The sequence below is a fragment of the Camarhynchus parvulus genome, chromosome 3, assembly GCF_901933205.1.
Source record: "Camarhynchus parvulus chromosome 3, STF_HiC, whole genome shotgun sequence".
NCBI classification, from domain to species: Eukaryota; Metazoa; Chordata; class Aves; order Passeriformes; family Thraupidae; genus Camarhynchus; species Camarhynchus parvulus.
Genome location: NC_044573.1, coordinates 109,225,502 through 109,250,202, shown reverse-complemented (window position 1 = coordinate 109,250,202; position 24,701 = coordinate 109,225,502). Strand labels below are relative to the sequence as shown.

Genomic DNA, 24,701 nt, shown 5'->3' with positions numbered 1-24,701 from the left:
CCTTTCCCAGAGCAGGAATCTGCTTCAAAGATAAATGTGGAGTGTGGGTTTCTGAAATGCAGCTGCTGGCTGGGTTGTGAGCAATGCACCATCAGGCGGGGTTGGACTGCTGCAGAATAGCTGACATTTCACGGCAAATTTCTCTTTGCAGTTCTCAGCTGAGCAGACACCTGTGGTTTACCAAATTAATCCATCATCTGGCACCCCAGGTATGGGACCTTTCTTTAATCTGTACTGCCATACAGAGCTTTTGCTTATTGGGGTTTTAGATCAGACTTTAAAGTTACATGAGAAGTCATTCACTGATTTTGGTCTGAAAAATTAATTGGAATGTGGCAGATTTTTCCCCCCTGTTTCTATTATTTCTGTATTTCCAGGTTTCTTTAGATAAAATTGAAAGTTTGATCCTCAAAGTCAAGATTAAACAAATGATTTTGGTCTCTCAAGAGCTCAGACAGTCACATGGATGATTGTATCACACAGATGTGCCTCAATCTAAATCAATCCCTAATTTCTAATTGTTTTCAGGTGTAGTTTAGGTCTAGATTCTCATGCCTTGCTTTAGGGTGTCAGTATGGAGCTTTCTATGTGTTAGCTGGATGGATGTTTCGCCTCCCAGAGTGAGTGAAGAGCAGGAGAATAATCTGGTCACAGATATGCCAAGATCCTTCTTTAGACCTTCACCCTGTCTGGCGTACAAATGACGTAATTTTGGTTGTCTCGTGAGGTTCTACAGTGGAATTGGGCTAGAAAGTGGGGTTTAGCTAACAAAAGAGTTGAGGAAAAATTGTGAGCTTTGTGTAAATTCAGATATGCAAAAAAAATTCATTTTTCTGGAATGAATTTTTTTTTTGGGAAACAGAGACATGTGCTTTGAGAAAAGTGAATTAAGTGCAAAATTATCTTGAGCCGTGGTAAAAGCTGAGAGCACATTCAGTGCAGGAACCTCTGCAAAATCTATAAAGACCATTAATTCCTTTTGTTCAACTCAGAAAATCTGCAAATAAATTCTCTGTTTTTAAAAGACTCTCTTCAATTTCCATTTCCTCTTAAACAGGAAATTTAATACAGATTCATGGGAAGACAATTTCTGGCAGATATGAGACCCTGGATTTCAATGTGGATTATATTGATGGGTAATTATGAACACTCAGCTATCTGCTGCAGTCCCTGTAAATTGGCATTTCTTCCATCAGCCTCCTCGACAGCAATAAATTGCAACCAGTTGGCCCAGAATTGCCATTTACTTCCTTTGTGGTTTATTGCAGCTCATGAGTTGGGCTCCAGCAAACTTTGTTAATCTAATTGCAACTGGTCCATTAAGCTGGTTGGTTTGTTTACTGGCAGCACAGTCAATCACAGCTCAGTGTGAATTGTACTGTAATTGCAGCTGGCTGCTGTAGATTTTATTTTGGCTAGCAAATTAAAATTTAACTAATTAAAATAATGTCAGAGTTGAAAAGTTAAATAAATTTTCCCCTTTCCATTTGCATTTTTTTTAAGAAAAAAAAATGGATTAGTTTGAAGCAGATGCTCTGGTAAACCAGAAGACTAAAGAGAAATATTTTGAGACAAAAGACTTTGCTGTTCACTGCTTTAAACACTCTGTGATTGTTTTCTTGTTCTCAGAGGTTTGATTTTTTTTTAATGTTGCTTCTGTAGTTACATGGAACGGAGAAAAGCAGCTAGATTTAAAAAAATCCCTTATTTTAGGACAGCAGCTCCTTTAAACACAGTGAATCCAACATGAGCATCACCACTGTCCTGCTGTATGTCATATGTATTTCCATATGTATGGATATGTTACCAAATGTGAGTTTGTGATTTCTGTGCCAGTGAAGAATTAAGCCCAGGTAAGTATTTTAAAGATAAACTATTAATCCACAGTTACTCTGCCAGCAGTTTAAGGATCATTTCAAGCGTGTATTCTCAGTAGTTAGAAATTTTAATTGCAGCATAAGATATTTAACACTGACATACATTTTAATGACCTCTCAAGCTGACTGGAAATGTCCCTTGCTAAGGGATTAAACTCCCTGCTGGCATGAAGGACAGTCCAGTGCAGATTCCTGCCGTGCCATCCCCACACTGTGCACATCAGCATCCTTTGTTTGGCATCAGTTATTGTTTTACCCGCCTCTGGTGGAGCCCTGGAAGCTTTGATGAGAGGGAAGAAAGGCTGCTCTGTCTGAGCACAGGCTGGACATGCCTGCAGTGCTCTGCTGCCAGATTACTCATTTACAGCTCAGCCTCACCAAAAGGAAATGGCCTCAAAATCCCAGCATACCAGACAGGTTCCCTTTGTAGCTTCACAAGAATAATTTGCCCATTTTTGGTGTGTTAGGAAATAGGTACCAGGTGGGGACTTGGACTTGACCAGAGCAGATTGTCACTCAGTCACGCTGATTCAGGATTTGGAGCAAAAAAAGGGAATGGTTTTTGTGCTTCCAAGTGTGTTCTGCACCTTTTTCCATGCTTTGTATGGGATGCTCTGGTCCAGTGATGCTGAACAAACATTTGGCAGCACTGATATTATTTTTAGTCTTCCTTAAAAGGAAAGGTTCTCAGTATCAGCCACCTGTATTAATAAAAACAAGGTCTTTTAGAAAAACCTCATAAAACTGCATTCTGAAACATGGGCCATAGAAAACTACATTGTGAGGGATGGGTCATCACAAAATGTTTGCATTACAGGTTTTAATTACCTATTTCCTTTAATTAGCTGTTAATTCTTAAAGAATCATTGCCAGCCTTTACTTACTCTGCTAATTACTCTGAATGTATTATTCTCGTCTTCTTCCTCCTCTCCAATGGAAGTTGTCCCATACTGATTCTTTAAGGAACAGATATTTAAATTATTTATTAGGAGCTTGGGTGATTTCTGCTGGTAGATGTTTTTAGTGCTTTTCCTCAATGAAATAAAGAAATGTCTGAGCTATATTTTTATTGTACTTACTGTAGGTGGTGCTGCCTGCTGGTTTGGAAGGTGTGGGTGGGAATTGCCCTCCTGGAGTTCAGCCTTGCCCTCAGGGAGGGGGGATTCGATCATTCAGAGCTGGCATGAGGTGTCTCCAGGAGAGCCCTGCTGCACTCTCACAGAGCTGCAGCTCCCACAGTAATTGAGGAATGCACTTTGCAGGTGCAGAGATGAGAGATTAGGGCTTGTCCCATTTTCTAGAAGGTTAATAAATGTTAGATACAAGTGGGAGAAAATTCCTGTCCCTTGGGAAAATACTGGCTACTGATTTTAACAAGATCAGGTTTTCATCTGCATCACATCAAATCTTTCCTGTTTATTCTTTGCCCAGGCCAGCTGTTCTTACCTCAGAAGGAGATGGATGGACCAGTCTCTGCTCTTTTGCTGACAGGAGAGCTGGAACCACGTCAGTTCTGGTTTACTTTGGGTTTGTGCTGGTGCAAGGGTTCAGCACAGCTTGTGCACAAAAATGTTTGTGGCTTTTGGAGAAACTTTTCTACTTTGGCTTAAAGTGAAGAAAGACCCTGAGGATTTATGGTCTGTGATGGGTGGGTGAGGGCTGCTGGCTTTCTGCAGCTTCAAATGCTTAAACATAAGTGTGAGTTATCATGGGAATTGTCATTCCATGGCTCCAGAGGGTTGATGTAGTGGCAGCATATCTGTTTTAATTGCTACCTGCTCATTCTCACAGTTTAGGAACCTGCAGAGGAGCAAGTAGAGGGGAAGCATTTTTGTCCTTTCTATTCACCCTCCCCTTGTGCCTGCACTTGTCCCTGCTCAGTTTTTTATTTCAAGGAAGGTTCTGAAGGCCACCAACAGCATCAGCTTCTAGAAATAGATGTAAAGGAGCCACGCTGGAGCACTGCTGCTGGAAGACATCCTCCTAAGCTGCTGAACTCTTGATCTTTAGTGGGAAAATAAGTTTTTCCTGTGGCGGTGGTCACAAGGGTGTTTGGGTGAAGGAAGAGACGTAGATCTTTGACTCCATTACAGACGGCTTGATTTATTATGTTATGATATATACATATACTATACTATACTAAAAAGAAAAAGAAAGGAGAGTTTCCAGAAGCTGCTAAAGCTAAGATAAGAAAAGTAAAGTATGAAAAACAAACTTCGCTCTCCCGGACTGTCTCCAAGAGAGCTCAGTCCTGGATTGGCCACCAACTCCAAACATCTAAACTGGGCCAATCCAGGCAGACCTGTTACATTCACAGCAGCAGATAACCTATTGTTTATGTCTGGTTGCTGAACTCTCAGCTTCACCAGGAAAATCCTAAGAGAGGATTTTTCATAAAAGAAATGTCTGTGACATTTTCCTCTCCCATCTCACCTGCTTCACTCCCATGTTTCTAAAGACAGCAAACCATGACTATCTTGGGTGTATAAACCCACATCTTCTATTGATTAGTTGATTCTATTATATTTTGCTTATTTTCTGCTCCCAAGGCTCAGTGAAGTCCTTTGTCTCTCCACAGTTACCCTGTTCAGGTGAAGGATGGACTGGGGACCCTGCAGTGCCGGGTGGAAGGGAATCACATAGGTTGGTGAAATGGGCTAAAAACCATGGGTTTCTGTCATTCCTGCAGCTCCAGAAGATGCAGGGAGGAGGATGTCTGTCATGAGTTTCTGTTCTGTTTCCAAACTGGAATGTGGCTCAGGGCTGAGTCCATAAAACTGCTTTAGATCAAGGCTTGCCAGCCTTCAGCCCCTGCCATGGTTTGTGTCCTCTGCACAGCCTGGGAGGACATGAAGGGAAACCATGATGTGATGTGGGCATTGCTGACAGCCAACACTGGGATTTGGGGTCCTTGCTGAGTTTCCTACTTTAATCCTTCTTGTCTGTGATGTCCCTTCCCGTTAGTGCTTTATTAGAGGAATAAATCGGGTGTTCCCTTCTAGTCACAGTCTCCAGTAGCAGGTGGGATCCCTTTAATTTTTCCTCACTTCCAAGCACCCTGAAAAAGCTTCTAATTTCTTGTGGAGGCTTTGAGCTTCAGCCTTCCTGCTTGGGAAGGATATTGTGAGTTAAATACGTAAAATAAGTTTTCCTTACTGTTGTAAGGAAAGTACAAGGAAGGGAGAATTGGGTCCGGAGAACCTGGACAATATTTGGTAGGATTTACTTCATACATCTGCCTGAAAGCATTGTCACTTTTCTCTCCTCCAGGGTCCCACAATGTCACCTTCTCAGTGTTTAACAAAGGAAAGTGAGTAAAAGAATCTTTTTTCCTCTGGTTTTGCATGGGAATAGAGCTGCATTTGAGTCCAAGATGAGTGAATTATGCTTTTACCTTATCAAGTGTTTCACTGCTCAGAAATGAGGTTTGTCACCTTTAGGAGATAGTTGTCAGATTTGGAATGACATGGGGGAAGGTTTCGCCCCAGAGTATTTCCACTTTGGTTTTTTATACTTTACCTTCAGTGACCAAAACATGAGATACCTTATCTTGGACAAGGGAGAATAGCTGAAGGAGGATGGATTCAGATTGGATATTAGGGAGAAATCCTTCCCTGTGAGGGTGGGGAGGCCCTGGTACAGGTTGCCCAGAGAAGCTGTGGCTGCCCCTGGATCCCTGGAAGTGTCCAAGGCCAGGCTGGATGGGATTTGGATCCACCCTGGGCTAGTGGAAGGTGTCTCTGCCCATGGCAGGGGGTGGAACTGGATGTTCATTAACATCCCTTCCCACCCAAACCATTCTGTGATCTGTTAAATTTAGCTGAACTAAAACCTTTCACCTTGCTTTTGACTATTCATCCACATGGGAAAGAATTTAACCATAAAAGGAGGTGAAAACAGGTTCTGACTGTGTCAGAACATACTTTACAATGTGCTAGTACTTCTAATAAAGTGTTTAAACCATTTAATGGGTCTCATGAATCAATGTGCTGGTGAAAGGAGTTGTTGGAACTTGCAGAAATGTTCCACTGTTTCTCTGGAGAGTGAATGTCCAGCCCTGCCAGATGAAGGTTTGCTTTTATTTACATGGCCCAGGATGTCTCAGGCATTTTCTCTCTTGCAGGTCAGCAGTGCACAAAGGTGCTTGGCTCATCAGCGCCAAACAGGAGCTTTTCCTGTACCAGACTCATCCAGGTATTCACTGATCCACCTCACTGGCACTGTCCTCCCTCAGTCCCAGTGTGATCTAAGAAAACACGTCTCACTGTTGCTTTTCCCAGAGATGTAATCCTGTTTTGTCCTCATTTTGGTGTTCCACTCCCCTGGTATGGGCTTGACTAAGCAGAAAACAACCAGATTTATGTGTGCTGTTCCTTGTCCTGTCACATCAGTTACAGGGTTGAGGTGTTGCTCATAGAGCAACTTTTCCCCCTTAAATCACTCTGTATTTGTTGAGGCTGAAATTTTGGAAATGCAGACCTCAGGATGAGAACTCCCACACTGGATACAGGAAGGATGTGATGTTCAGCTCCTCCAAGAATTGAGTTCTGGATAAGTGGTGAATGGCAGGGTACTGCACCATTAGTTAAAAAAAAATATTTAAGGTACATTAAAAATAACCTGCATGTTATGTTTCAAGCTGCATTGTAGATAACTCTTTGTTAAGAAGGCTTATTTTATGCCTTTATTTACAATTTAAAGCAGAGTAAAATGAAATAACCATGCATGAAGTTGGCTGTGGGCAGAGCATGAGCAGAAAGGTCTGCTAGATCTGTCCGGTGGACAGTACTGTGCTAGTCAGTACCAATATTGTAAAATTATTGCTTAAATACCAGATGAGTTAACAAAAAAGATGCAGGTATAGACCAAAACCCCTCATCTTTTTCTTATTGGACTTTTTCCCAGAGCTATACAAGTAGAACTGGGTGGTTAAACTCCAATATGAGTGCAAAGTGGGTAGTTGTCATCAAAAAGAAAAATAGTTTTGCTGTGGAATGGCACACTTGTAACAGATAAAGTGCTGAAAGGATCCCATGGTCATGGTGTGGACACTCAGATATTCTGCTCCCTCCATTTGTCTCTGAAGTCTGAGGGATTATTGGAAAGAGTGGTAACATTTAAACCTAAGGACTGAGTTGAGATGTGAGTCAGAGAAGGTCAAGAGGATTAAAACAGTTTTAATTCTGCCTCTTTTTTCTCTTTTTCTCCTGGAGATCCTCAATAGCACAGCACAGAGCAGTTTGCAATCTGAGCATGACAGATGCAGCCCCTGCTAAGCAACAGCCCAAGCATTGCAGTGCTCCCCCTGCCATGTGGCCAAATTATCCATGCTGCTCATCATCCCAGAGGCTGCCAAAAAAAGGGATCAAGCAGCTGGATTCATTCACAGGAGCCTGCTCTGGCTGGAAGCAGTGCAAGTGCACTGCAGGCTTTCCCAGAAGCAGGGCTGGGATTAACCTCTGCAAGGCTTGTGCTCAGATCCCTCTTTCCTTCCCTTGCAGAGATTTTCTCCGTGTTCCCAGCCAGAGGGAGCCTGGCAGGAGGCACTGAGCTCACTGTCACTGGGGATTTCTTTGAGGAGCCAGTGCAAGTCACTGCTGCAGGTAAGAGCAGAGCAAATAATGTGAATTTTATTTTTTTAAATACAGTTTGGCCCTCACTGCAAAACCCAAGAGATATTCAGGGATGCCAGTGTGGGAATTGTAGGACTCACCTTGTCCTCATGCTTGATTTGCATGGGAGGCATTTACAGAAGTGATACAAATAGATGGATAATAAGAGCCTTTACCTTTAAACAACTCATCTTTAAAACAATACCCCATAAGTTAATACAGCCCATAAACACAGCTGTGAGAAAAGCTTATAGAAAAATGAGAAAGAAGTTCATGATTACATATTTCCCTGGTCAGCTGCTATTCATAAAGACAGATGCAAGAAAACTATTTTCTTGTAGAGGAGTCTTTGTAACATTAACAATAGAGACTTCTCTTCCTAAATAAACTGAAGAAAAACTTCTAGAGGTAGTAAAGTAACAAAAATTTTTTTTCTTTATATTGTCATTAAGAAAAATGAGGTTGAGGAGGAGAGGAGAAATATCCTAAAGGTTTTGTTTTAATTCTTACTACTTTTTCTTTTAGTTACTATTAATAAATTTTTCTTTATACCCTTTTAAAGTTTTAAACCTACTTTACCTTTCTCCTAGTCCTACCTCACAGCAGGAAATGAGCAAATACATCCTAATAAATACACTAGTAATTAACCAACACTAAATCCACTGCACTCATTAATACATTAACCAAAAAAAAAAATCTCAAATTAGCAAACCAAAACCACTGCACACCTCCAGGAAACTCCAGTTACTCTGATTGTGGGCATGAACTGTTCTGTTTGCTGGTAGTACCAGCCCAGGCTTGTGGCAAAATGTTTAACGCCTTTTAGGAACAAGCTCAAGGTTCCTAAGGAATAGGGAAGGGAATTTAGGAACAAGGTGGATGGGAGGGGATTCTGCCTCTCTGCTCTGGGGAGACTCCCCCCAGAGTATCACATCCAGGGTCCTCAGTACAGGAAAATCTGTTGGAATGAATCCAGAGGAGGGACACAAAAATGATCAGAGGGATAGAACACCTCTACTATAAGGAAAGGCTGAGGGAGATGGGGCTGCTCAGACTAGAGAAAATAAAGCTCCAAGGAGACCTTGGAGCACTTTCCAGTTCCTAAAGGAGCTCCAACAGAGCAACCTGGTCTAGGGGAAGGTGACCCTGTCCATATAAAGGTACATGTAACAACATATTTGTAAGGTCCCTTCCTACCCAAACCACTCCATGGCTCTGAGATGTGTTTGTGCTGCAGCTCAGCTGTGTCTCCAAGTCTTCCACAGCACTTTTGTCTCCTTTCCCTGCTGGCAGGTGTTCCCTGTAAAGTCAAGCACGTCTCTCCCCAGGAAATCAGATGCACGACTGAGGCTGTTGGTGAGGGCAGGAGACTTGGAGCCCCCCAGCCAGGTGAGCTGTTCCTGGAGCTCCAAATAAGCAAACACACACAGAAATGGAGGGCAGAAACCCTTTGGTGATGATTCAGTCATGAAACAGGGCTTTCCAAAGCACTGTCTGCTTCAACATCAGTTTCTTTTGGAGTGGTAGGGAAGGGGGGTGCAAATAATCCAAGGGCTGGACCACCTCTGCTATGAGGAAAGACTGATGAGAGAGCTGGGGTTATCCAGCCTGGAGAAGAGAAGGCTTCAGGGAGACCTCAGAGCCCCTTCCAGTGCCTAAAGGGGGCTTTCAGAAACATGGGGATGTAAACAACATGGGGGATAGACTTTTATTAGCAATAGGAGAGGGGATGATGTTTTAAAATTAAAAGGGGGTCTATTTAAATTGTTTCTAAGGAAGGTATTTTTTTACAATGAGATGAGGAAGGCCATGGCGCAGAAAGGTGGTGGATATTCCATCCCTGGAAACATTCAAGGCCAGTTTGGGTGCAGCTCTGAGCACTCTGCTCTGGTTGGAGATGTCCCTGCTTGAGGCAGGAGGTTGGATTGGATAAACTTGAATGGTCCCTCCCAAACCATTCTGTGATTCTATAGCCAGGAAAACCAAGGTGGAGAGCTCAGCCCACCAGGAGCAGAGAGGAGATGGTGGGAGGAAGGTCAGACTGGTGGAAAATGAGGGGAAAAAGGCATGGAACATATTTAGAGGAAGGATGGCTGAACTGGAGTTACTGCAGAGGCTTCTGGGGACACTCCTTGAGTAGGAGATTTTAATGCATAAAATGAGGCTTAACTTTGACTGTGGGTCGTCTCAGTGCCTTTTCCTGCAAGAGCAGACGTGAGCAGGTTGGTTGTTGTTCTCTCTGCAGAGTTTTGTTATTTCTGTCAGAGGGTTTCAAGGTAAAACAAATTCCCCATGGTGAGATCTGTGTTCTGCCTTAGACTGCAAACTACCCCAAAAACAGAACCAATTTATTATTAAAATTTTCTTTCTGGCCTGCCTCCTACAGCACTGATTCCAGCATGTGCTCTGGGATTTCTGCTGGCTGCTGCTGAGCATACTTTTGTTTCAACTTTCTAGGAAACAGAGGGCTTCTCTTTGAAGTCTGGGATGATGCCTCTGATCTGACAGAAGCAGGTCCTGGATACAGATGGCAGTTTGTACCTAATGCCAGCTCCCCAGTAAGGTTTCTGTCTGGGGCAAAGAAGTCCTTCAGGTACTCAGTGATCTTAAAAAGAGATGAAGCCATGGCAATCACCTTTAGCAGTGTAAGGTGGAGCAAAAACACCTGACAGCTCTTTATTGCAGAGCCTCACTGCATAGCTCCTATAAATCAAAGCAAACCCTTTGCTCCAAGGTCCTTTTGAAGCTTAAAATATGCAGCGAAGTGCTTTATTTTCTCCTCCTTTTGCCTTCCCTCAGTATTTCTGCTCTACCTGGCCTAGATATACTGAAATACCACCAAAAAGATTTGCTCTGGAAGTAGAAGGAGCTCCAGTTTGAGGCTGTTTTGGGCTGGAGCTCTGGCCAGATGTGGAGGGGCAGATTCTCAGCCAATGCCGGCAGCCAAGGTGGAGTTAATACAAATAAATAAATTCCTGAACTGTGTTTGTTCCCATTGCAACTTCTGTCATGACCTTGAAAAACTGTGCAAAGTGTAAGAATTCTTACAGTTTTCTACCACTTCTCTATTTTTGTTGTTTGATTCTGGTTTTGGCTTTTTCTGCATGTTCAGGCTAAAAATTTGGTTTGAAAAGAAATGTACTGAAGTAGCCACCAACAAAATCATACTTAGTTTCATGGAGCTGTTTTTTCTTTCCTTTTTGAAACTTTTGTAAGGCATAATTGACATTTAATGTGAAATTGGGTCATTTTGAGGTTACTTCAGCTTTAAAATAACAAGGTTTGTTTTGTTAAAATGGTTTAAAGATGTTTTCTTTTTACTCAGTGTACATGTGAAGGTGGGGTGTGGGGAGGTTTGTTGTTTTGGTTTTTTTTTTCTGTAACTCTTTTGTATATTATGGATATTCTGTTTTTGCTCAGCTCCAGACTCCGTGGGTTTTTTGTGGCTCCTCAGACCAACAATTACACATTCTGGATTCAGGCAGGTGGTCAGGCATCTCTCTACTTAAGTTTGTCCCAAGATCCAAAACAAAAGGTATTGTTATTAGTAGAGAAAAATGAGAGAAATGGAAATTAAAAATGAGGATGGAAAGGATTTTAATTAAGGTGACAACAAGCAGGAATTTCCCCAGTGTGGATTGGTTTATTACCTTTTATGAATCTATTGCAGAGTCAAAGCTGTGGGATTATTTTTAATATTTTACATCTGCCCTGTCCATTATATAGCTCATAAAAAAAATCACTCTTGCAACCAGAGTAATTGATTGTCTTTTCCAAATTTTTTTTTGTTAGTTTAGTATATTTCTGTCTGAACTGAAGCCATGAGAAGTTATTTGGGGAACTGTTATTAGTGCTAGAACAAGCCATAGGAATTAGCTTCTTTATAGTATTGAACCTTAAACAAAAGTTTTTTGATATTGTGGCTTTTTCCTGTATAATAGGAAGGAATTTGTGAGCTATCAACTCACAGCTATCAGTTATAAACATAAATATGCTGTTTGGTTTTTTTTACGGAGCTGTGGCATTGGACTAAATGTTATTTGGGGCTGGAGAAAAGTCACTAACTGGTTTAATGGCTTCAAACTGAAAGACAGTTGGTTTATATTGGATATGAGGAAGAAATTCTTTGCTGTGAGAGTGGACAAGGTTGCCCAGAGAAGCTGAGGCTGCCCCTGGATCCCTGGAAGTGTCCAAGGACAGGTTGGACAGGGCTTGGAGCACCTTGGGATAGTGGAAGGTGTCCTTGGCCCATGGCAGGGATGGAATGTCATGGTTTTTGATGTTCCTTCCATCCCAAACCATTCTGTGATTGTGTGATTTTGTTGTTCTGCACACAGGTGAGAATTGCCTCTCTCCCTGCTGGCAATTCAGAGTGGTCTGAGAACTGGGTGAAGAACTGGAGTGAACTTTGGCAGCCAAAATCCCGGAAATTTGAGCTAACTGCTGGTTCAAGGTACTACCTGGAAGCACTGCATCATGCCAAGACGCCCAGCACGGGGATGAGAGTTGGAGTCCAGATTCACAACACGTGGCTGGACCCCCATGTGGTGAACAACTACTACACCGAGCGGCACGAAATTCGGGCTCGAGCCTTGCACCTCCCAGAAGTGCAGGTCAGTGCTGCCTACAGCAGCCTTGGTGGTGCCAGATCTGAAAAAAAATGTGTGTTTCCATCTTGTTTTCAACTTCCTGTGACAGCTGGTGAGAAGAGCATCATGAGCTGAAGTTGTCTGTGGTTTTTACATACATGAGTGGGTGTGTGTAAGCACTCAGGAATGAGGGAAGTTTTTCCTGATGGTTAAACTCCTGAAGGACAGGAGCTCTAAGGACCATTTGCAGCTGCAGAGATCATGTATGCCTTGTTCTCCTGTTAATGTAAGAATCCTGTTCCTTGTAGGACAAGGGCAGGGATCCCTGACTCTTGGAAGGGATCCCTGGTTTACAGAGGCTATAAAAGGCCAAGTGCTGGCTGTAAAATCCTCCTCAGGAGAAGATTCCAGGTTTGAATGTGTGTCCCATGCAGTTTGCGTCTGTTTTCATTTCTTGATTTGCTTCTCTTTTTCTCCCAGATGTTGACTGTGTCTGGTACAGGTTATTTCAGTATCTCCTGGAACAACACACTGAAAATGATCCCCACAAATGCTACAGCTCAACAGGTAGATGCCATTAAACACAGACACAGGGTCCTCTGCTGGGAATTGGTGGAGTTCTGGTGCTTGATAGAAGATAAGATTTGGCCCAGAAGCTGAAATAAAGTTTATGTGATGTAGAGGTGATTTTTATTTTTTTAAACAGAGAATATATTACAGTGAGTTTTTTTTTCCTTGAGCATTGACTCCCAGGTGTATCCTGAGCTTATCACAACATCCAGATTTCTTGGACTTTCATTGATCCAGATCCTTCTACTTCTTCTCTAAGGCCAGATGGGTGTTGTATGGCTCTGGCTTCTTCAACAGCCCCTAGGCTCTTGATGTGGCTCTTGATGTCTTGGTTGTTAATTTGTCAATATTGAAGTGACCCTGAGTGATGTCTCCATTACAGTCATTAGACTGAGGATGTCTCACACCCCTGAAAACTTTTATGTAAACATAAAAGTTTACACTCTCTTGAGATTAATTTTGTTATATTATTATTTAACGTTTTTATTCTTTCAATATTTGGCTAACTGCTTGTTCAGAGCTGTTGTGCCACTGATCCGTGGCTGATGAAAAATGGACTGTGTGTTGAAGTCGCTGCTGAAATGATTGTAACTGACTGCTTCCCACTTTCTTAATTTATTTTGAAGGTGCAAGCAGCAATAGAAGAACTCCTTTCAGTAGGATGTGAAACTGAGCCAGCTTCTGCTAAAATCCTTTTTCACTGTGGTTTTGAGAAAGAAGGTAGGAAGCTTCTGTGGCAAATAAGCAGTATTTATTGTGAGGATGGATCTGCTTTTATGACATAAGTGTTATTTAAACTTTTACTGGTAGGAAATTTACACTTTTAATGGGTATGAGTACATACTCATGTTTACCATCTATTAGTAGTGTGTATATGCATTAAAACAATGTGATCAATATAATAATCACAGTGATCAATATAATAATCACAGGATATCCAGAGTTGGAAGGGACCCACAAGAATCATCAAATCCAACTCCTGGGTCTGTACAGGACAACCCCAGGAATCTGTGCCCGAGAGTGTTGTACAAACACTTGAACTCTGGCAGGAGAATTCTCAGAGTAGGACTGTTTGACAATTTCTGGATACCCACTTGTTGTATTTTCATGAATCCTGACTGCACTGATGTCTTCTGAATCACTTTGAAACCTCTCATTTTCTTTTTTTTTATCTGTCAGATATGAAGAACATCATCACCACAGGACACATTGTCAGTGGGACAGAGCCTTTCTGTGGGAGGTTCAGCATCCAAGGACCAAGCCAGCTGGTGAAAACTTCCCCATCAACACTACCAAGATATGACCTTACTAAATACCCACATGTGAGTGGCTGCTCTTCATGAGCAGCTTGAGCTGGGCACTGAATGTTCAGAGCCCAATAAACAACATAAAGTCATCTGGTCAGCTTACAACTCCCCAAAAATCTATCAAGCACTGTGTCTTAGCACAAGGCAGAGCACCTTTTATTTGGTTTGAGAGTGGTTTTGGATCTCTAAGATATAGATATTGTTTAACACAGCTGGTTGTTAACTGTTCCTGGGGATACAACCCTTGCTGTGGGAAAGGAAGAAGTGGGATGGTGTTGGAGAAAGGTGGAAGGGACAAGGACAACCATGTCTTGACAAAAGGAAAAAATCCTTTATTGTTTGGTGGTCCATGGCTCACTTTTCTGCTCATCTTCTCCTGCTTTTGGCAGGAATAAACCCAAAACTTCAGGGAAGCCCCAGGGGTCGGTTTGATGCCATGTTGTGGCACACCTGGGTGCCAAAACTGTCTTCTACACCTTTTATTCCCTCTTCAGCTCTCTTGGAGCCCCTTTAGGCACTGGAAGAGTCTTTAAGGTCTCCCCAGAGTCTTTTCTTCTCCAGGCCAAACAACCCAGTGTTAAACCAGAATTGAAATAGAATCTATTCCTTTATCTTCCATGTACATTATGTATCAATTACCTCTGTTTTGATTTGTGAAAGTCTTTTCCCCATTTTTGCAGGTGTGTTTTGCACATAAAGGACATATGAGCAACATCCTCCACCTCTCAGTGTCCTACACCAATGTCTCTTCATGTCCAGTGAGGAGAAACCTCACCTGCCAGTGGGACTTTAATGAAACTGACTCTAAAAGGTATCCAGACAATTACAGTTATCAGAGATTACATTTCCCATAAGAAGGCGCAGTAGGAAAAATGAGGGAAGTTCTTATTTATATAGGAACGATTTGTTATTTGGAGTAATCTAAAAAAATGCCTACAGAGGCATTGCTGGAATGTGTTTCCATCCTTTTTTGGAGAATCTGATGAGTAAATTTCCATGATTCTTGCTATGTGCACTATCTCACCTCAGTGACACACAGGTGTACTTAAAGATTTTTGAGAACATAAATTCTCCACTTTCTTTCCCAGTCGATTTTCCGTAGTAAGAGAGAGAATTGCTTGTTTTTTTACTCCACCCTTTGAAAGCTTTGAAAATTGGTGTAGTCTTTGATTTTCTTTATTCACTTAAAATTCCATGAGTAGAAAACATTTGGTAGCAGATATAAAGCTTAGGGCAGGCGGACTTAAAAAAATCAGGAGTGTAAAAAAATGAAGAGAGCTGAGGGTTTGACTTTTGGATTGACCCCCGCTGAGGTCACTGATGCTGTTGTGGTATTTTGCCAAAAATAAAGCAGGTGTAGTCATTCCCATATCCCACTCTAGTGATTCAGAGGGGAAAACATAAACAGAGATCTAAATCCTCATTTCTCACTCTGGGGGGCCCAACAAGGACATAGTGAGTAATCACAAACCACTGAGCATGTGGTTTGTGCTAGATGTCAGTAGTAACAAAAACAGCGCCTGATATTACCTGGAATCTTCACAACCACCTCACATTTGTTTATTGTGTCGACCTTGTTGTCTTCCAGCTGGACATATACCTGCACCAACCTCTGGAAGAGGTGTGTGAATATCTCTGTGCTTCTTCAGGACCTCCCAGCCAATTCCCCAGTATTTGTGTATCAGATAGACTTGCAGAGCCCTGTGCTGCAAAAAGAAACACCTGGATCATTTTATCTTGATCAGCTCATCATTGCTGACAGAGCTGTCATTGGTAAAGGCATCTCTTTTGGTTTGTTTTTTCCCCCCCAGGATATTCTGTTAAATCTATAGCAATAAAGGTGGATGAAACTTTTTCCACGGGAAATTTCACAAGAGGCACAAAAATACGTCTTTTTCTTTTTCTTGAACTTTATATATATATATATATATATATATATATATTTTTTTTTTTTTTTTTTTTTTTGACAGCAGTAGAGAAGGAATTGCCAAAATATGAATATTCTTGGTTTATTTGAAAATGTGGTTCTACAAATGGAACAGGCTGTGGTGAATCACCATCCTGGGAAAAGTTCAAAAATGTCTAGATGTGACACTTGGAGACATAGGTTAGTGATGGACTGGGCAGTGCTGCAGAATAGTTGGAATCTGTGAACTTAGAGGCCTTTTCCAACCTTAATGATTCTATGAAATATAACTTAAAACAAAAAAACACCAAACAAACCCAAGCAGGTCCTTCCAGCTATGAAATGACAATACTCTGGGCATAGTCACCTCTGCTCTCCTTGCTCTAATGAATGTTTATGGTTTTTTTTTTCAGTTTCTCAGAGAGACCCCAAACCCCAGTGGCCAGAGGGGAGGATCATTGAAGCAGTGTCTGTGGTGGGGTCTCCTCCCACCTACAACGTGTCCTGGGGGGTGTCTGGCTGTGGTGCCAGTCTGCCCCTTCTCTCTCCAAGGTAGGGACAGCGAGCAGCTCATCTCAATACCCTGTAGCACCTCTGAGAGTTCCCCTATTGTACCTCGAGCTGGGTTTAGCTGCTGAAAACAAGAGATGCTGAAGGAGTTTGAGATAACTTGGGGTGTCAGATATCTGTGGGTCACCAAGGTGTGATGTGGGATTGGAAGGAAATCTAAGCCCTTCTGGAGCAGTGGATGAAGATCATCCAGAGGCGTCTCCAAAATGCCATTAATGACACCGATTCCCACATTAGGCACTGGAAGTGCACCTTGGTGTCCTTGTTTGCTGAATGAGGTTTCTGTTCCTCTCAACATTGACAGAGGAATCAGAGCCATGGGCTATAACCAGATCAGAGACTGTAACATTAAAGGTTTGTACTGGCAGAAAATAAGTCCTGTAAAAGCTGGATTGTATCCAGCTGAGTCAAATGTAGTTTCTTAACATAAACCACCAAGGGTAAGGGCAGGAATGAGGGTACAGGGGGATGTTTGTGGTGGTTGAGATGTATAACCAGAGGTGTAACTAATAGGAAGAGGGAAAATTTTTAATCCTGTGTGGAGCCTGAAGACTGACATTGGAATGCTGCAAATAACATTGATGGCTGTATTTTTTGAATAAATTTAGTAAAAAAAAGGGGGAAAAAGCCATAAGCATCACTATGGAGCTGAGGAAAATGCCTAGAAGAGGAGAATTTAAGAAGCCCCACCTGTTTAGCTAATTAAAAAAAAAAGGATTAAAAAGCAGTTTGATCACAATACCTCTCACTAGCATAAAAAAAGGTGTTAGGCACAGGTGGGCTTTTCCATCTCCCTGAGGAAGGTATCAGAGAAAAGCAGGAATCAGCACAAGCTTTAAAAATGGGTGAGTTGAGCGCTGCCTTTGGACATCTTCAAAATAAACCTGACTCTTTCTCTTCACTGAACATTGGCTGTGATTTAATCCAATAAACTCCTACCTCTGTCAGAACAGAAATATTGGCTAAAAATCTTATACCAGCTGTACAAAGGGTTCAGTGATCTTTTTAGTTTTGTTTCGTGGAAATTTGCTGTGCAGAAACCACTTGTCATCCGGACTCTTAACACATGGTGGCATCATTGTACCACAGAGAGGCTCCGTTTCCTTTGAAACACTGGAATTTTAGTGGCAGAGGAGAACAGCATTTTAACTTTTAGGAATTGGACTTTTTTGAACTTGCATGACTCCAGTACAGATGTGGTGTCTGGGGGCATGGTTTAATGAGGGACCTGGTAATGCTGGGTTGAGAATTGGGCTCGATCTTAGGAGTCTTTTCCAACCTAAATGATCGTACTCTATGAAATCTCACTGTAATTCAGGGGACTTGAGATTTTCATGGGCTCGAGGAGATAACAGTGTGCAGCAAGAAATATTTTTTTGCTTTGCTGTGGCCGATGCTGTCCAGGCCGCACTGAGCTGGTTCTTTAGAAACACCAGTAGTGGTGTTTCTAAACACCACTGGTTTGCACCTGGTGCTTGATGGTGTATAAATTATTTCTTCTATCATAAATTTAAAAAGGTAATTTTCCATAATTTTCTGCTTTGTGTATTGGCTGCATAATTCACAGAAGCACAGAATCACTGGGCTGGAGGAGACCTTCAAGATCATTAAGTCCAACCCAGCCCTAACACCTCAACTAAACCACGGCACCCAGTGCCACATCCATTCTTTTTTTAAACACATCCAGGGATGGTGACTCCATCACCTCCCTGGGCAGGCCATTTCAGTACTTTATCACCCTTTCTGTAAAAAACTTTTTCCTAATATCCAACCTATATTTCCCTTGGCACAGCTGAAGACTGTGTCCTGTGGTTCTGTCAGTTGCTGTCTGGAGAAAGAGACCAACACCACCAGACTGCAACCACTTTTGAGGAAGTTGTAGAGAGTGATTAGAAATTGGGAATACACATTTTTTTTTGAGGTCTGGGCATCTTCCCATTAAATCCTTCAGGAGTATTGTTCCCATAGGTGTCCCTGAGCTGTTGGTTGACTTGGGGGTGTCAGCAGTGAGGGTCTCCACTGCTGATGCCTTTCTGTGACCCCCTCTCTGTCCCACAGAGGCGCAGTGCTTGGGGAGGGCTCTGAGGAATATGGGCACCTGAACGTGTCCACGGAGGATGTGAGAGTCAGCCTCACCATCCAGAGGCTGCAGAAGTCATCCCCACCTCTTGGAGGAACCTTCCACATCCACTTGGCCAACACAGTGATACCAGGTAAGGGAAGGTGCAGGTCAGGGCCTGGATTTCCTGAGCGGGAAGCCAAGGGAAGAATTAATTGCCAGAGAAGTTTTTGGCTGCCCCATGCCTGGGTGTGCTCAAGGCCAGGTTGGTTGTTCACAGAATCACACAAGGTTGGAAGAGACTTTCAAGATCATTGAGTCCAACCCGTTCCCTGACACCCCAACTAAGCCACGGCACTGTGTTATTAAATAGTGTGGATGATCTTCAGATTAGACATAAGGAAGAAATATTTTATGTTGGGGAAACAGTGGCAGGGGTTGCCCAGAGAGATGGGGGATGCCCCATCCCTGGAAACATTTGAGGTCAGGTTGGATGGGACTTCAAGCAACCTGGTGTAAGGTTAATTGCTGGGCTTAGATGACCTTTAAAGTCCTTTCCAGCCCAAATCCTTCTATGATTCTATTCTATAATGCTATGATTTTTTGGTGTTTAGGGTGCAATAAATGTCACTTCACTCTTTTGGCAGCTGCAGAGTTTGAACCATGACAGCCTTGCACTCATAATGAAACCCCTTCCTTTCCTAGGAGCAGGCAGATGTGGTCTCCTGGAAATGGAGATATCCACTGCTCCTCAATGTCTTTTCCAGATGTTTCAGTGCACATCTCTGCCCACCAGCTCCGCAGGCTTTTGCAGGACAATGTGGATAATTTTACAGCTCCCTTCTTCAACACCAGTGACTTCACCGTGACCAGAGACTCCAGCTCGTGCTATGAAAGTGTCTGGACACTGACTTGGGAAAAAACAGCTGGGGACTTGCCCAATGTTATCAGTGTACAGTAATTTCTTTCACTAATCCCCACTTTGATCCCCATTTGATGTCTTTGGTCTTGGCTGATTCTCTCTCACAAGGGTTGTTTTTATGAAGACACCATTGAAATTTAGGCAATCTTCCTGTTCAGAACAGCACCTTAAGCAAATTCCAGATTAAATGATTAAAAACCCCCAGTTTTAGGAGAAGACATTGCATGGAGTCTGTGATTCAAAACCAGGAGATTTGAGTGTGATTTCTGCACAGCAAAGGGACTGTTATATTGAAATGAAATCTTTATTAATAATATCTACATTAATGTTTTAGTAGAGTAACTGGAGCTCATCACAGATTTGTGGCATCATTTATTTGCCAAGAAGGTATTTTTCTGAGAACTGATTTGTATGGCTTAGCATCTGGTTCTCAAAATTCTCAGGTGGAGGTTCACTTTACACTCTCCCATCCCAAGATTTGTCATGTTAGTTTCCTTCAAGAAAAAGGGTCTTTTTGAGTAAGGACTCAGACTGATATGCTTCCTACCTCAAAAGGAAACACTATTTCTTTGGATATTTAGCTCCTAAAAGTGTGATGTCATTTTCAACAAATTCTAGAGCTCAAGATGTTGGCCTGGAGAGTGAAAAAGTTTGAGCTGCATCTTCAGCTCTTGCACAGGCCCCTGTTTCATCTAAAGTCATGTTTGAGAAGAACTTTCCATGCCTAAATCCAAATTATATTATTGGGTATTAGAAGTTCATTTACCACCCTAATTGCTGAACTTCTTTGTCATCTCTTTGACTGCAAGGTGGAGGTGGGAACAGGGAAGTGTTGTGAAACCTTGAGTAATGAAGATTTAGAGGTGCAGATATGATTAATGGTAGAAGGGTGAGAAGTTTTCACGAGTTATTGCTTGTAAAGATTCTGTTTTAATTTAAAATCACAGGACAGAAAAGGATGAGAAACTTGAATTCCTTGATTTTTGCCAGGTCTCTGCTGAAAACCTCACTGGCCTGAAGCCAACTGTTTCTACTCGTGTGGTTTATGATGGGGGTGTGTTTATTGGACCAATATTTGGGGACATGCTTGCCACCCTCCATAACCAAACACAGGTGAGTTGGTGTGCTCTCATACTTTTCACTGGTTCAGCAGGGTTGTGTAGCTCCAGGAGTCTCACAGGTATTTGGATACCTTGTTCTGCCAATGAATCCTTTCAGGAATCTTTGCCATAAGTTTCTTGTATTTCACGGATATGCTTTGCCATAAATTTCTCGTATTCTGCTGCCTGGTGTGTGGAGCAGGACTTTCCTCCAAGAGCTGTTGAAGGTAGGGAGAATGATGATCATGGGTGATGGAAGACAGTATCTTTTTTTTTGGAAGCTGTGACCAAGGGATGAAAATCTCTGAACTCCCACCCTTGGTGGGTCCTGTGGTGCTTGGACACCAAATTGGGCATTACACAATTCACCTGTGACACTCTGTTACACTGATGGGCAAGGTAAATGAGTTGGTGGCTGGGGTACTCATCTGTGAGTTTGGCAAATCCTGAACCTCTCTGGATCTGAATTCCCCAGGAGGGAAGAGAGAAACAGGAGAGCTTCAGGCTGAAGGAGGAATCATTCCACTCTGCTGGATGGACAAATGTGTTCCCAGCTCTGCTCTCAGATGTTGAGGAACAGTGGCTATTGCTGGCTTTGTTTCCAGCAGACTCAAAGGCACTGTGACTATAACAAGGTGATGTTGGATGTGCTCCAAGCCCAGCTGTGCAACATCTGGGGCCAAGTCGTCCTGCCTTTTTCATGAGCCATGAGAATTGCTCTTCTTCCAGTGACTCAGCCACCTATGACATCCTTTCCTTCTGTGCTGCACAAACCCTCAAACAGCCCAAGTGAAAAACACCAGCAGCAACAAACTGATTTTCTGGTAGTTTTTGAAGCTTTATTCTGGCAGTGTAAAAGTGTCCCTCTAATTATCCTCTCTGTGTCTAAGCAGACTATTTTGCAGCACTTGCATTTCCTTGCATTTCCTTGGGACAGATGCTTTGCTTTTTGCAGGCACACCCTTAACACCTGGAGAGGGATAAGAAGGGATCTTTTATGCTCTATCCTTTGCCAGTTGACTATTCAAAAATATCAAGATGTCAGGAGGGATATTTCTTGATATCTCTTTTAGATAATCAAGGTCACAGCCCAGTTTTTTTTCCTTCAGCTTGAACAACAAGGGGCAAAAAATAAAATTGAGGGCTGCATGTTGAGAAGACATGGGTTTCATTTTAATTAGTCTTCCATGGTGTTTTAGACATAATGAATTTATTCCCAAGGCAAAGTGGGAAGAGCTAGGGGAAGGCAGGAACAGTCTTCAATGGGTGGCTGGAAGAACAGGAGTTTGAGGAGGTGTGGGTGCCAGGATGGTGGGAGGTGGGCTGGAGATGAAGCATCCAAAGCTGGTGCTTGGATGAGCCCTAGCAATCTGCTATTTAAATTTGCAATTAAATTTGCAGCGAGACTGCAGCAGGGTGAAGAACTCTCTGTTTGTGCCCTGTTCTAGCACTGAGTGCTCTCGGTAGCTCAGAGTGGCTACCAGCATCTAGTTGTGGCTCTAGAAAACACCTCTGTTCCCTTACTAGCATTAAAGTAACTCTCTGGTCGGTCTGCAGGTGGTGGTGATGGTGAATGATGTCCTTGCAAACTGTTCTGGCTTGTGTTCTTTCCAGTTCAGCCAGGAATTGACACCCATAGTCAGAGATGTGGAATATTCATCAGGTAATGGGGTCTGGTGTCTGAATACGGTGGCCAAAATTCTGTGTAAAAGATCTGCCAGGTGCTGGTGATTTCGTGTACACGTGTATCCTTTTGTAAATTTTTGATTTTATGGAAACTGCACTTTTATGGGCCACTTCTGATCAGCTCCAGTTCCAGTTTGCTGAGTGTACAAGTTTGAACTGAGAAGGGCAGTGGAGCTGGGAAGGGTCTGGAGGAGGTCTGAGGAGGAGCAGATTTGAGCAAGAGCAACTGGGGAGGCTCAGACTGGAGAAAAGGAAATTCAGGGTGATCTTCTCTGCACTACTCCTTGATAGGAGGGTGCAGCCAGGTGGAGCAGGGATGAAGAAATGTAGGATGATAGGAAATGGCCTTAATGTGCATCAGGAAAAGTTTAGAATAGTTAACAGGAGAAATTTCTTCATTGAATGGGTTTTCAGGCTCTGGAACAGACTGCTCAGGGCAGGGGTGGGGTCACCATCCCTGGAAGGGTTCAGAGGGCTTGTGGATGTGGCATTTGGAGACATGGTTTAGTGGTGAACAGAGAGGTGATCTCAGAGGTCTTTTCCAACCTTAACTACTCTGTGATTCTATGGTAAAGGCATAAAGGGGAGAGAAACAATGGCAGGTTTGATGCCTATAGCAAAAATCATCTCTTGGCTCAAATTATTTTTAATAAAAATTTAAGGAAAAATGTAACAGCTGGACAGGGACAGGCAGGCATTGCTGTTAGGTGGAACAGTGAGATATCACCAGTGGTGTAGTTTTTAGGATATCCCATTGAAACTGTTAGAAACTTTTAACTGTTGGCTGAATTTAAATTCTGGACATTGCTAGCCCAAAATTCATGAGCCACCTTGATGATTATATTTCTTCAGGTGAGGGGTCCCAGGCCACAGTGGTTCTCAGGGGAGCTGGTTTTGGTGAGGAGCAGCTGGCCCTGCAGGTGGAGGTGGACAGGAGGAGCTGCCACATTTCATCTCTGAATCAAACCCAAGTGGTTTGCCAGGTGCCAAGGCTGCCGGTCGGGACCTACCCTGTGACACTGCTGGTGGCACCTCATGGCTTTGCTCTTGGTGCCACCACAGGACAAGGGATCTTCCTCACAGTCCAGCCAACCCTGGGAGCTGTTGAACCTCCTTCGACTTCAGAGATTGGTAGGTGTGAACTCCCCAAGGGAGCTGCTTCCTGCTTCTTCCTTGTCATGGCATATTTTTGTTCTTCTGTACTTTCACTGCCAAGATTTTCACCTGATGAAGTTTTATGGCTAGGTGTGCCCCAAAGCACAGTCAAAAATGACCTAAAGACTGACAGATTCTCTTTGTGCAGGCAACCAGTTTCATGAGTAGTTTTACTTGGGAATTATATCTTCAAGAGCACGTATATTCATTTCAGCAAATCATTGGTGCTTCACACATCCTCCCATATCCATTTGACACGTAGCTATGTAGTATTTGAATTAATTTGGCCTAATTAAAATGGGTATTAGGGAAAATTTCTTCCCTGGAATGGTTGCCAATCACTGGAACAGGTTGCCCAGGGCATTGGTGGAGTCACCATCCCTAGAGGGATTTGAGAGATGTGTAAATCTGGCACTTGGGTACTTGGGTTAGTGGTGGGCCAGGCAGTCCTTGGTTACTGGCTGGACTTTCTAATTTTAGAGGGTTTTTCAAACTAAATGATCCTATGATTCTATGACTGTGAAATGGCTGAACTCTGGTTAATCCCAGCCCCATTGAAGCAAATTCATATTCTGAGGAATAGAATGGAAAACTCACATTCTTAGCTTTAGATACAAAGATAAGAAACTTACAGAAGCTAAACTGAATCTCCTTCCCTTCCCATTATACCTCAACCTTGAAATAGAAGAGGAAATAAAGAATGATAAATTCCGTAACTGAAAACAAGAGCTTCAAAGAATTTTTATTTTTTGTTTTTGAGAGGAAAGAGTCTCCTCAAGCCAATGAGAAATGTGGCAAACACTCTTGATATACCTGGGCTGTGCAGTGAAGGACAGTCTCAGATTATCCTTTGTTTTCAAGCAGGAAGGAATGCAGCAGAAAGAGCATGAACCAAGTCTACTCTGACAGTAAAGTTACCCAGTCATTTCGCTGTAAATCTCATTTTATTTTTGGGATCATGGTCACAATCACCACTGAGAGCAGCACTGGCCTCAGTGCAGCTCGGACACGTGGCTTATTTTCAGTAATCACGATCTGACTGGGCCATGCTTGCCCACATTGGAGCAGCCAGACAAAAGGAATGCTGATCTGTAAAACTATCCATGGACAAGCATGGGATGGACTTGGGATAACACAGGATTCCTAAGCTAGAAGTTATGGTCACCTTTTACCATGCTTTTGATTTGGGGATTTTTTTTTTTTGTTGGGGGAGGAGGGGTTTTTTGCATTATTTTTTCTGCTGTTGATTTTTTTGGGTTGTTTGGGTTTTGTTTTTTTGGTTGCATGGGAAGAAAACTGCTCTAACTCATTTATTGCCATTTTTTTTCCCTATTGAGAGGGTCATAAC

At 42.6% G+C, this 24,701-nt stretch overlaps 1 protein-coding gene across 1 annotated transcript in view; it reads left to right on the top strand.

The window, feature by feature from the left end:
- Window positions 1-24,701, top strand: part of PKHD1 (PKHD1 ciliary IPT domain containing fibrocystin/polyductin) — a 237,982-nt gene that overhangs the window by 5,907 nt on the left and 207,374 nt on the right. The window contains exons 5-26 of the mRNA XM_030944782.1: window positions 152-209; window positions 1,058-1,136; window positions 3,309-3,383; window positions 4,456-4,520; window positions 5,148-5,187; window positions 6,001-6,071; window positions 7,379-7,480; window positions 8,783-8,878; window positions 9,947-10,082; window positions 10,910-11,024; window positions 11,827-12,102; window positions 12,559-12,645; window positions 13,275-13,368; window positions 13,828-13,970; window positions 14,636-14,766; window positions 15,544-15,728; window positions 16,275-16,413; window positions 18,490-18,644; window positions 19,258-19,442; window positions 20,403-20,525; window positions 22,070-22,175; window positions 23,051-23,329. Coding sequence (XP_030800642.1) covers window positions 152-209; window positions 1,058-1,136; window positions 3,309-3,383; window positions 4,456-4,520; window positions 5,148-5,187; window positions 6,001-6,071; window positions 7,379-7,480; window positions 8,783-8,878; window positions 9,947-10,082; window positions 10,910-11,024; window positions 11,827-12,102; window positions 12,559-12,645; window positions 13,275-13,368; window positions 13,828-13,970; window positions 14,636-14,766; window positions 15,544-15,728; window positions 16,275-16,413; window positions 18,490-18,644; window positions 19,258-19,442; window positions 20,403-20,525; window positions 22,070-22,175; window positions 23,051-23,329 — 2,740 coding nt within the window. The remainder of the gene's footprint in view (window positions 1-151; window positions 210-1,057; window positions 1,137-3,308; window positions 3,384-4,455; window positions 4,521-5,147; window positions 5,188-6,000; window positions 6,072-7,378; window positions 7,481-8,782; window positions 8,879-9,946; window positions 10,083-10,909; window positions 11,025-11,826; window positions 12,103-12,558; window positions 12,646-13,274; window positions 13,369-13,827; window positions 13,971-14,635; window positions 14,767-15,543; window positions 15,729-16,274; window positions 16,414-18,489; window positions 18,645-19,257; window positions 19,443-20,402; window positions 20,526-22,069; window positions 22,176-23,050; window positions 23,330-24,701) is intronic.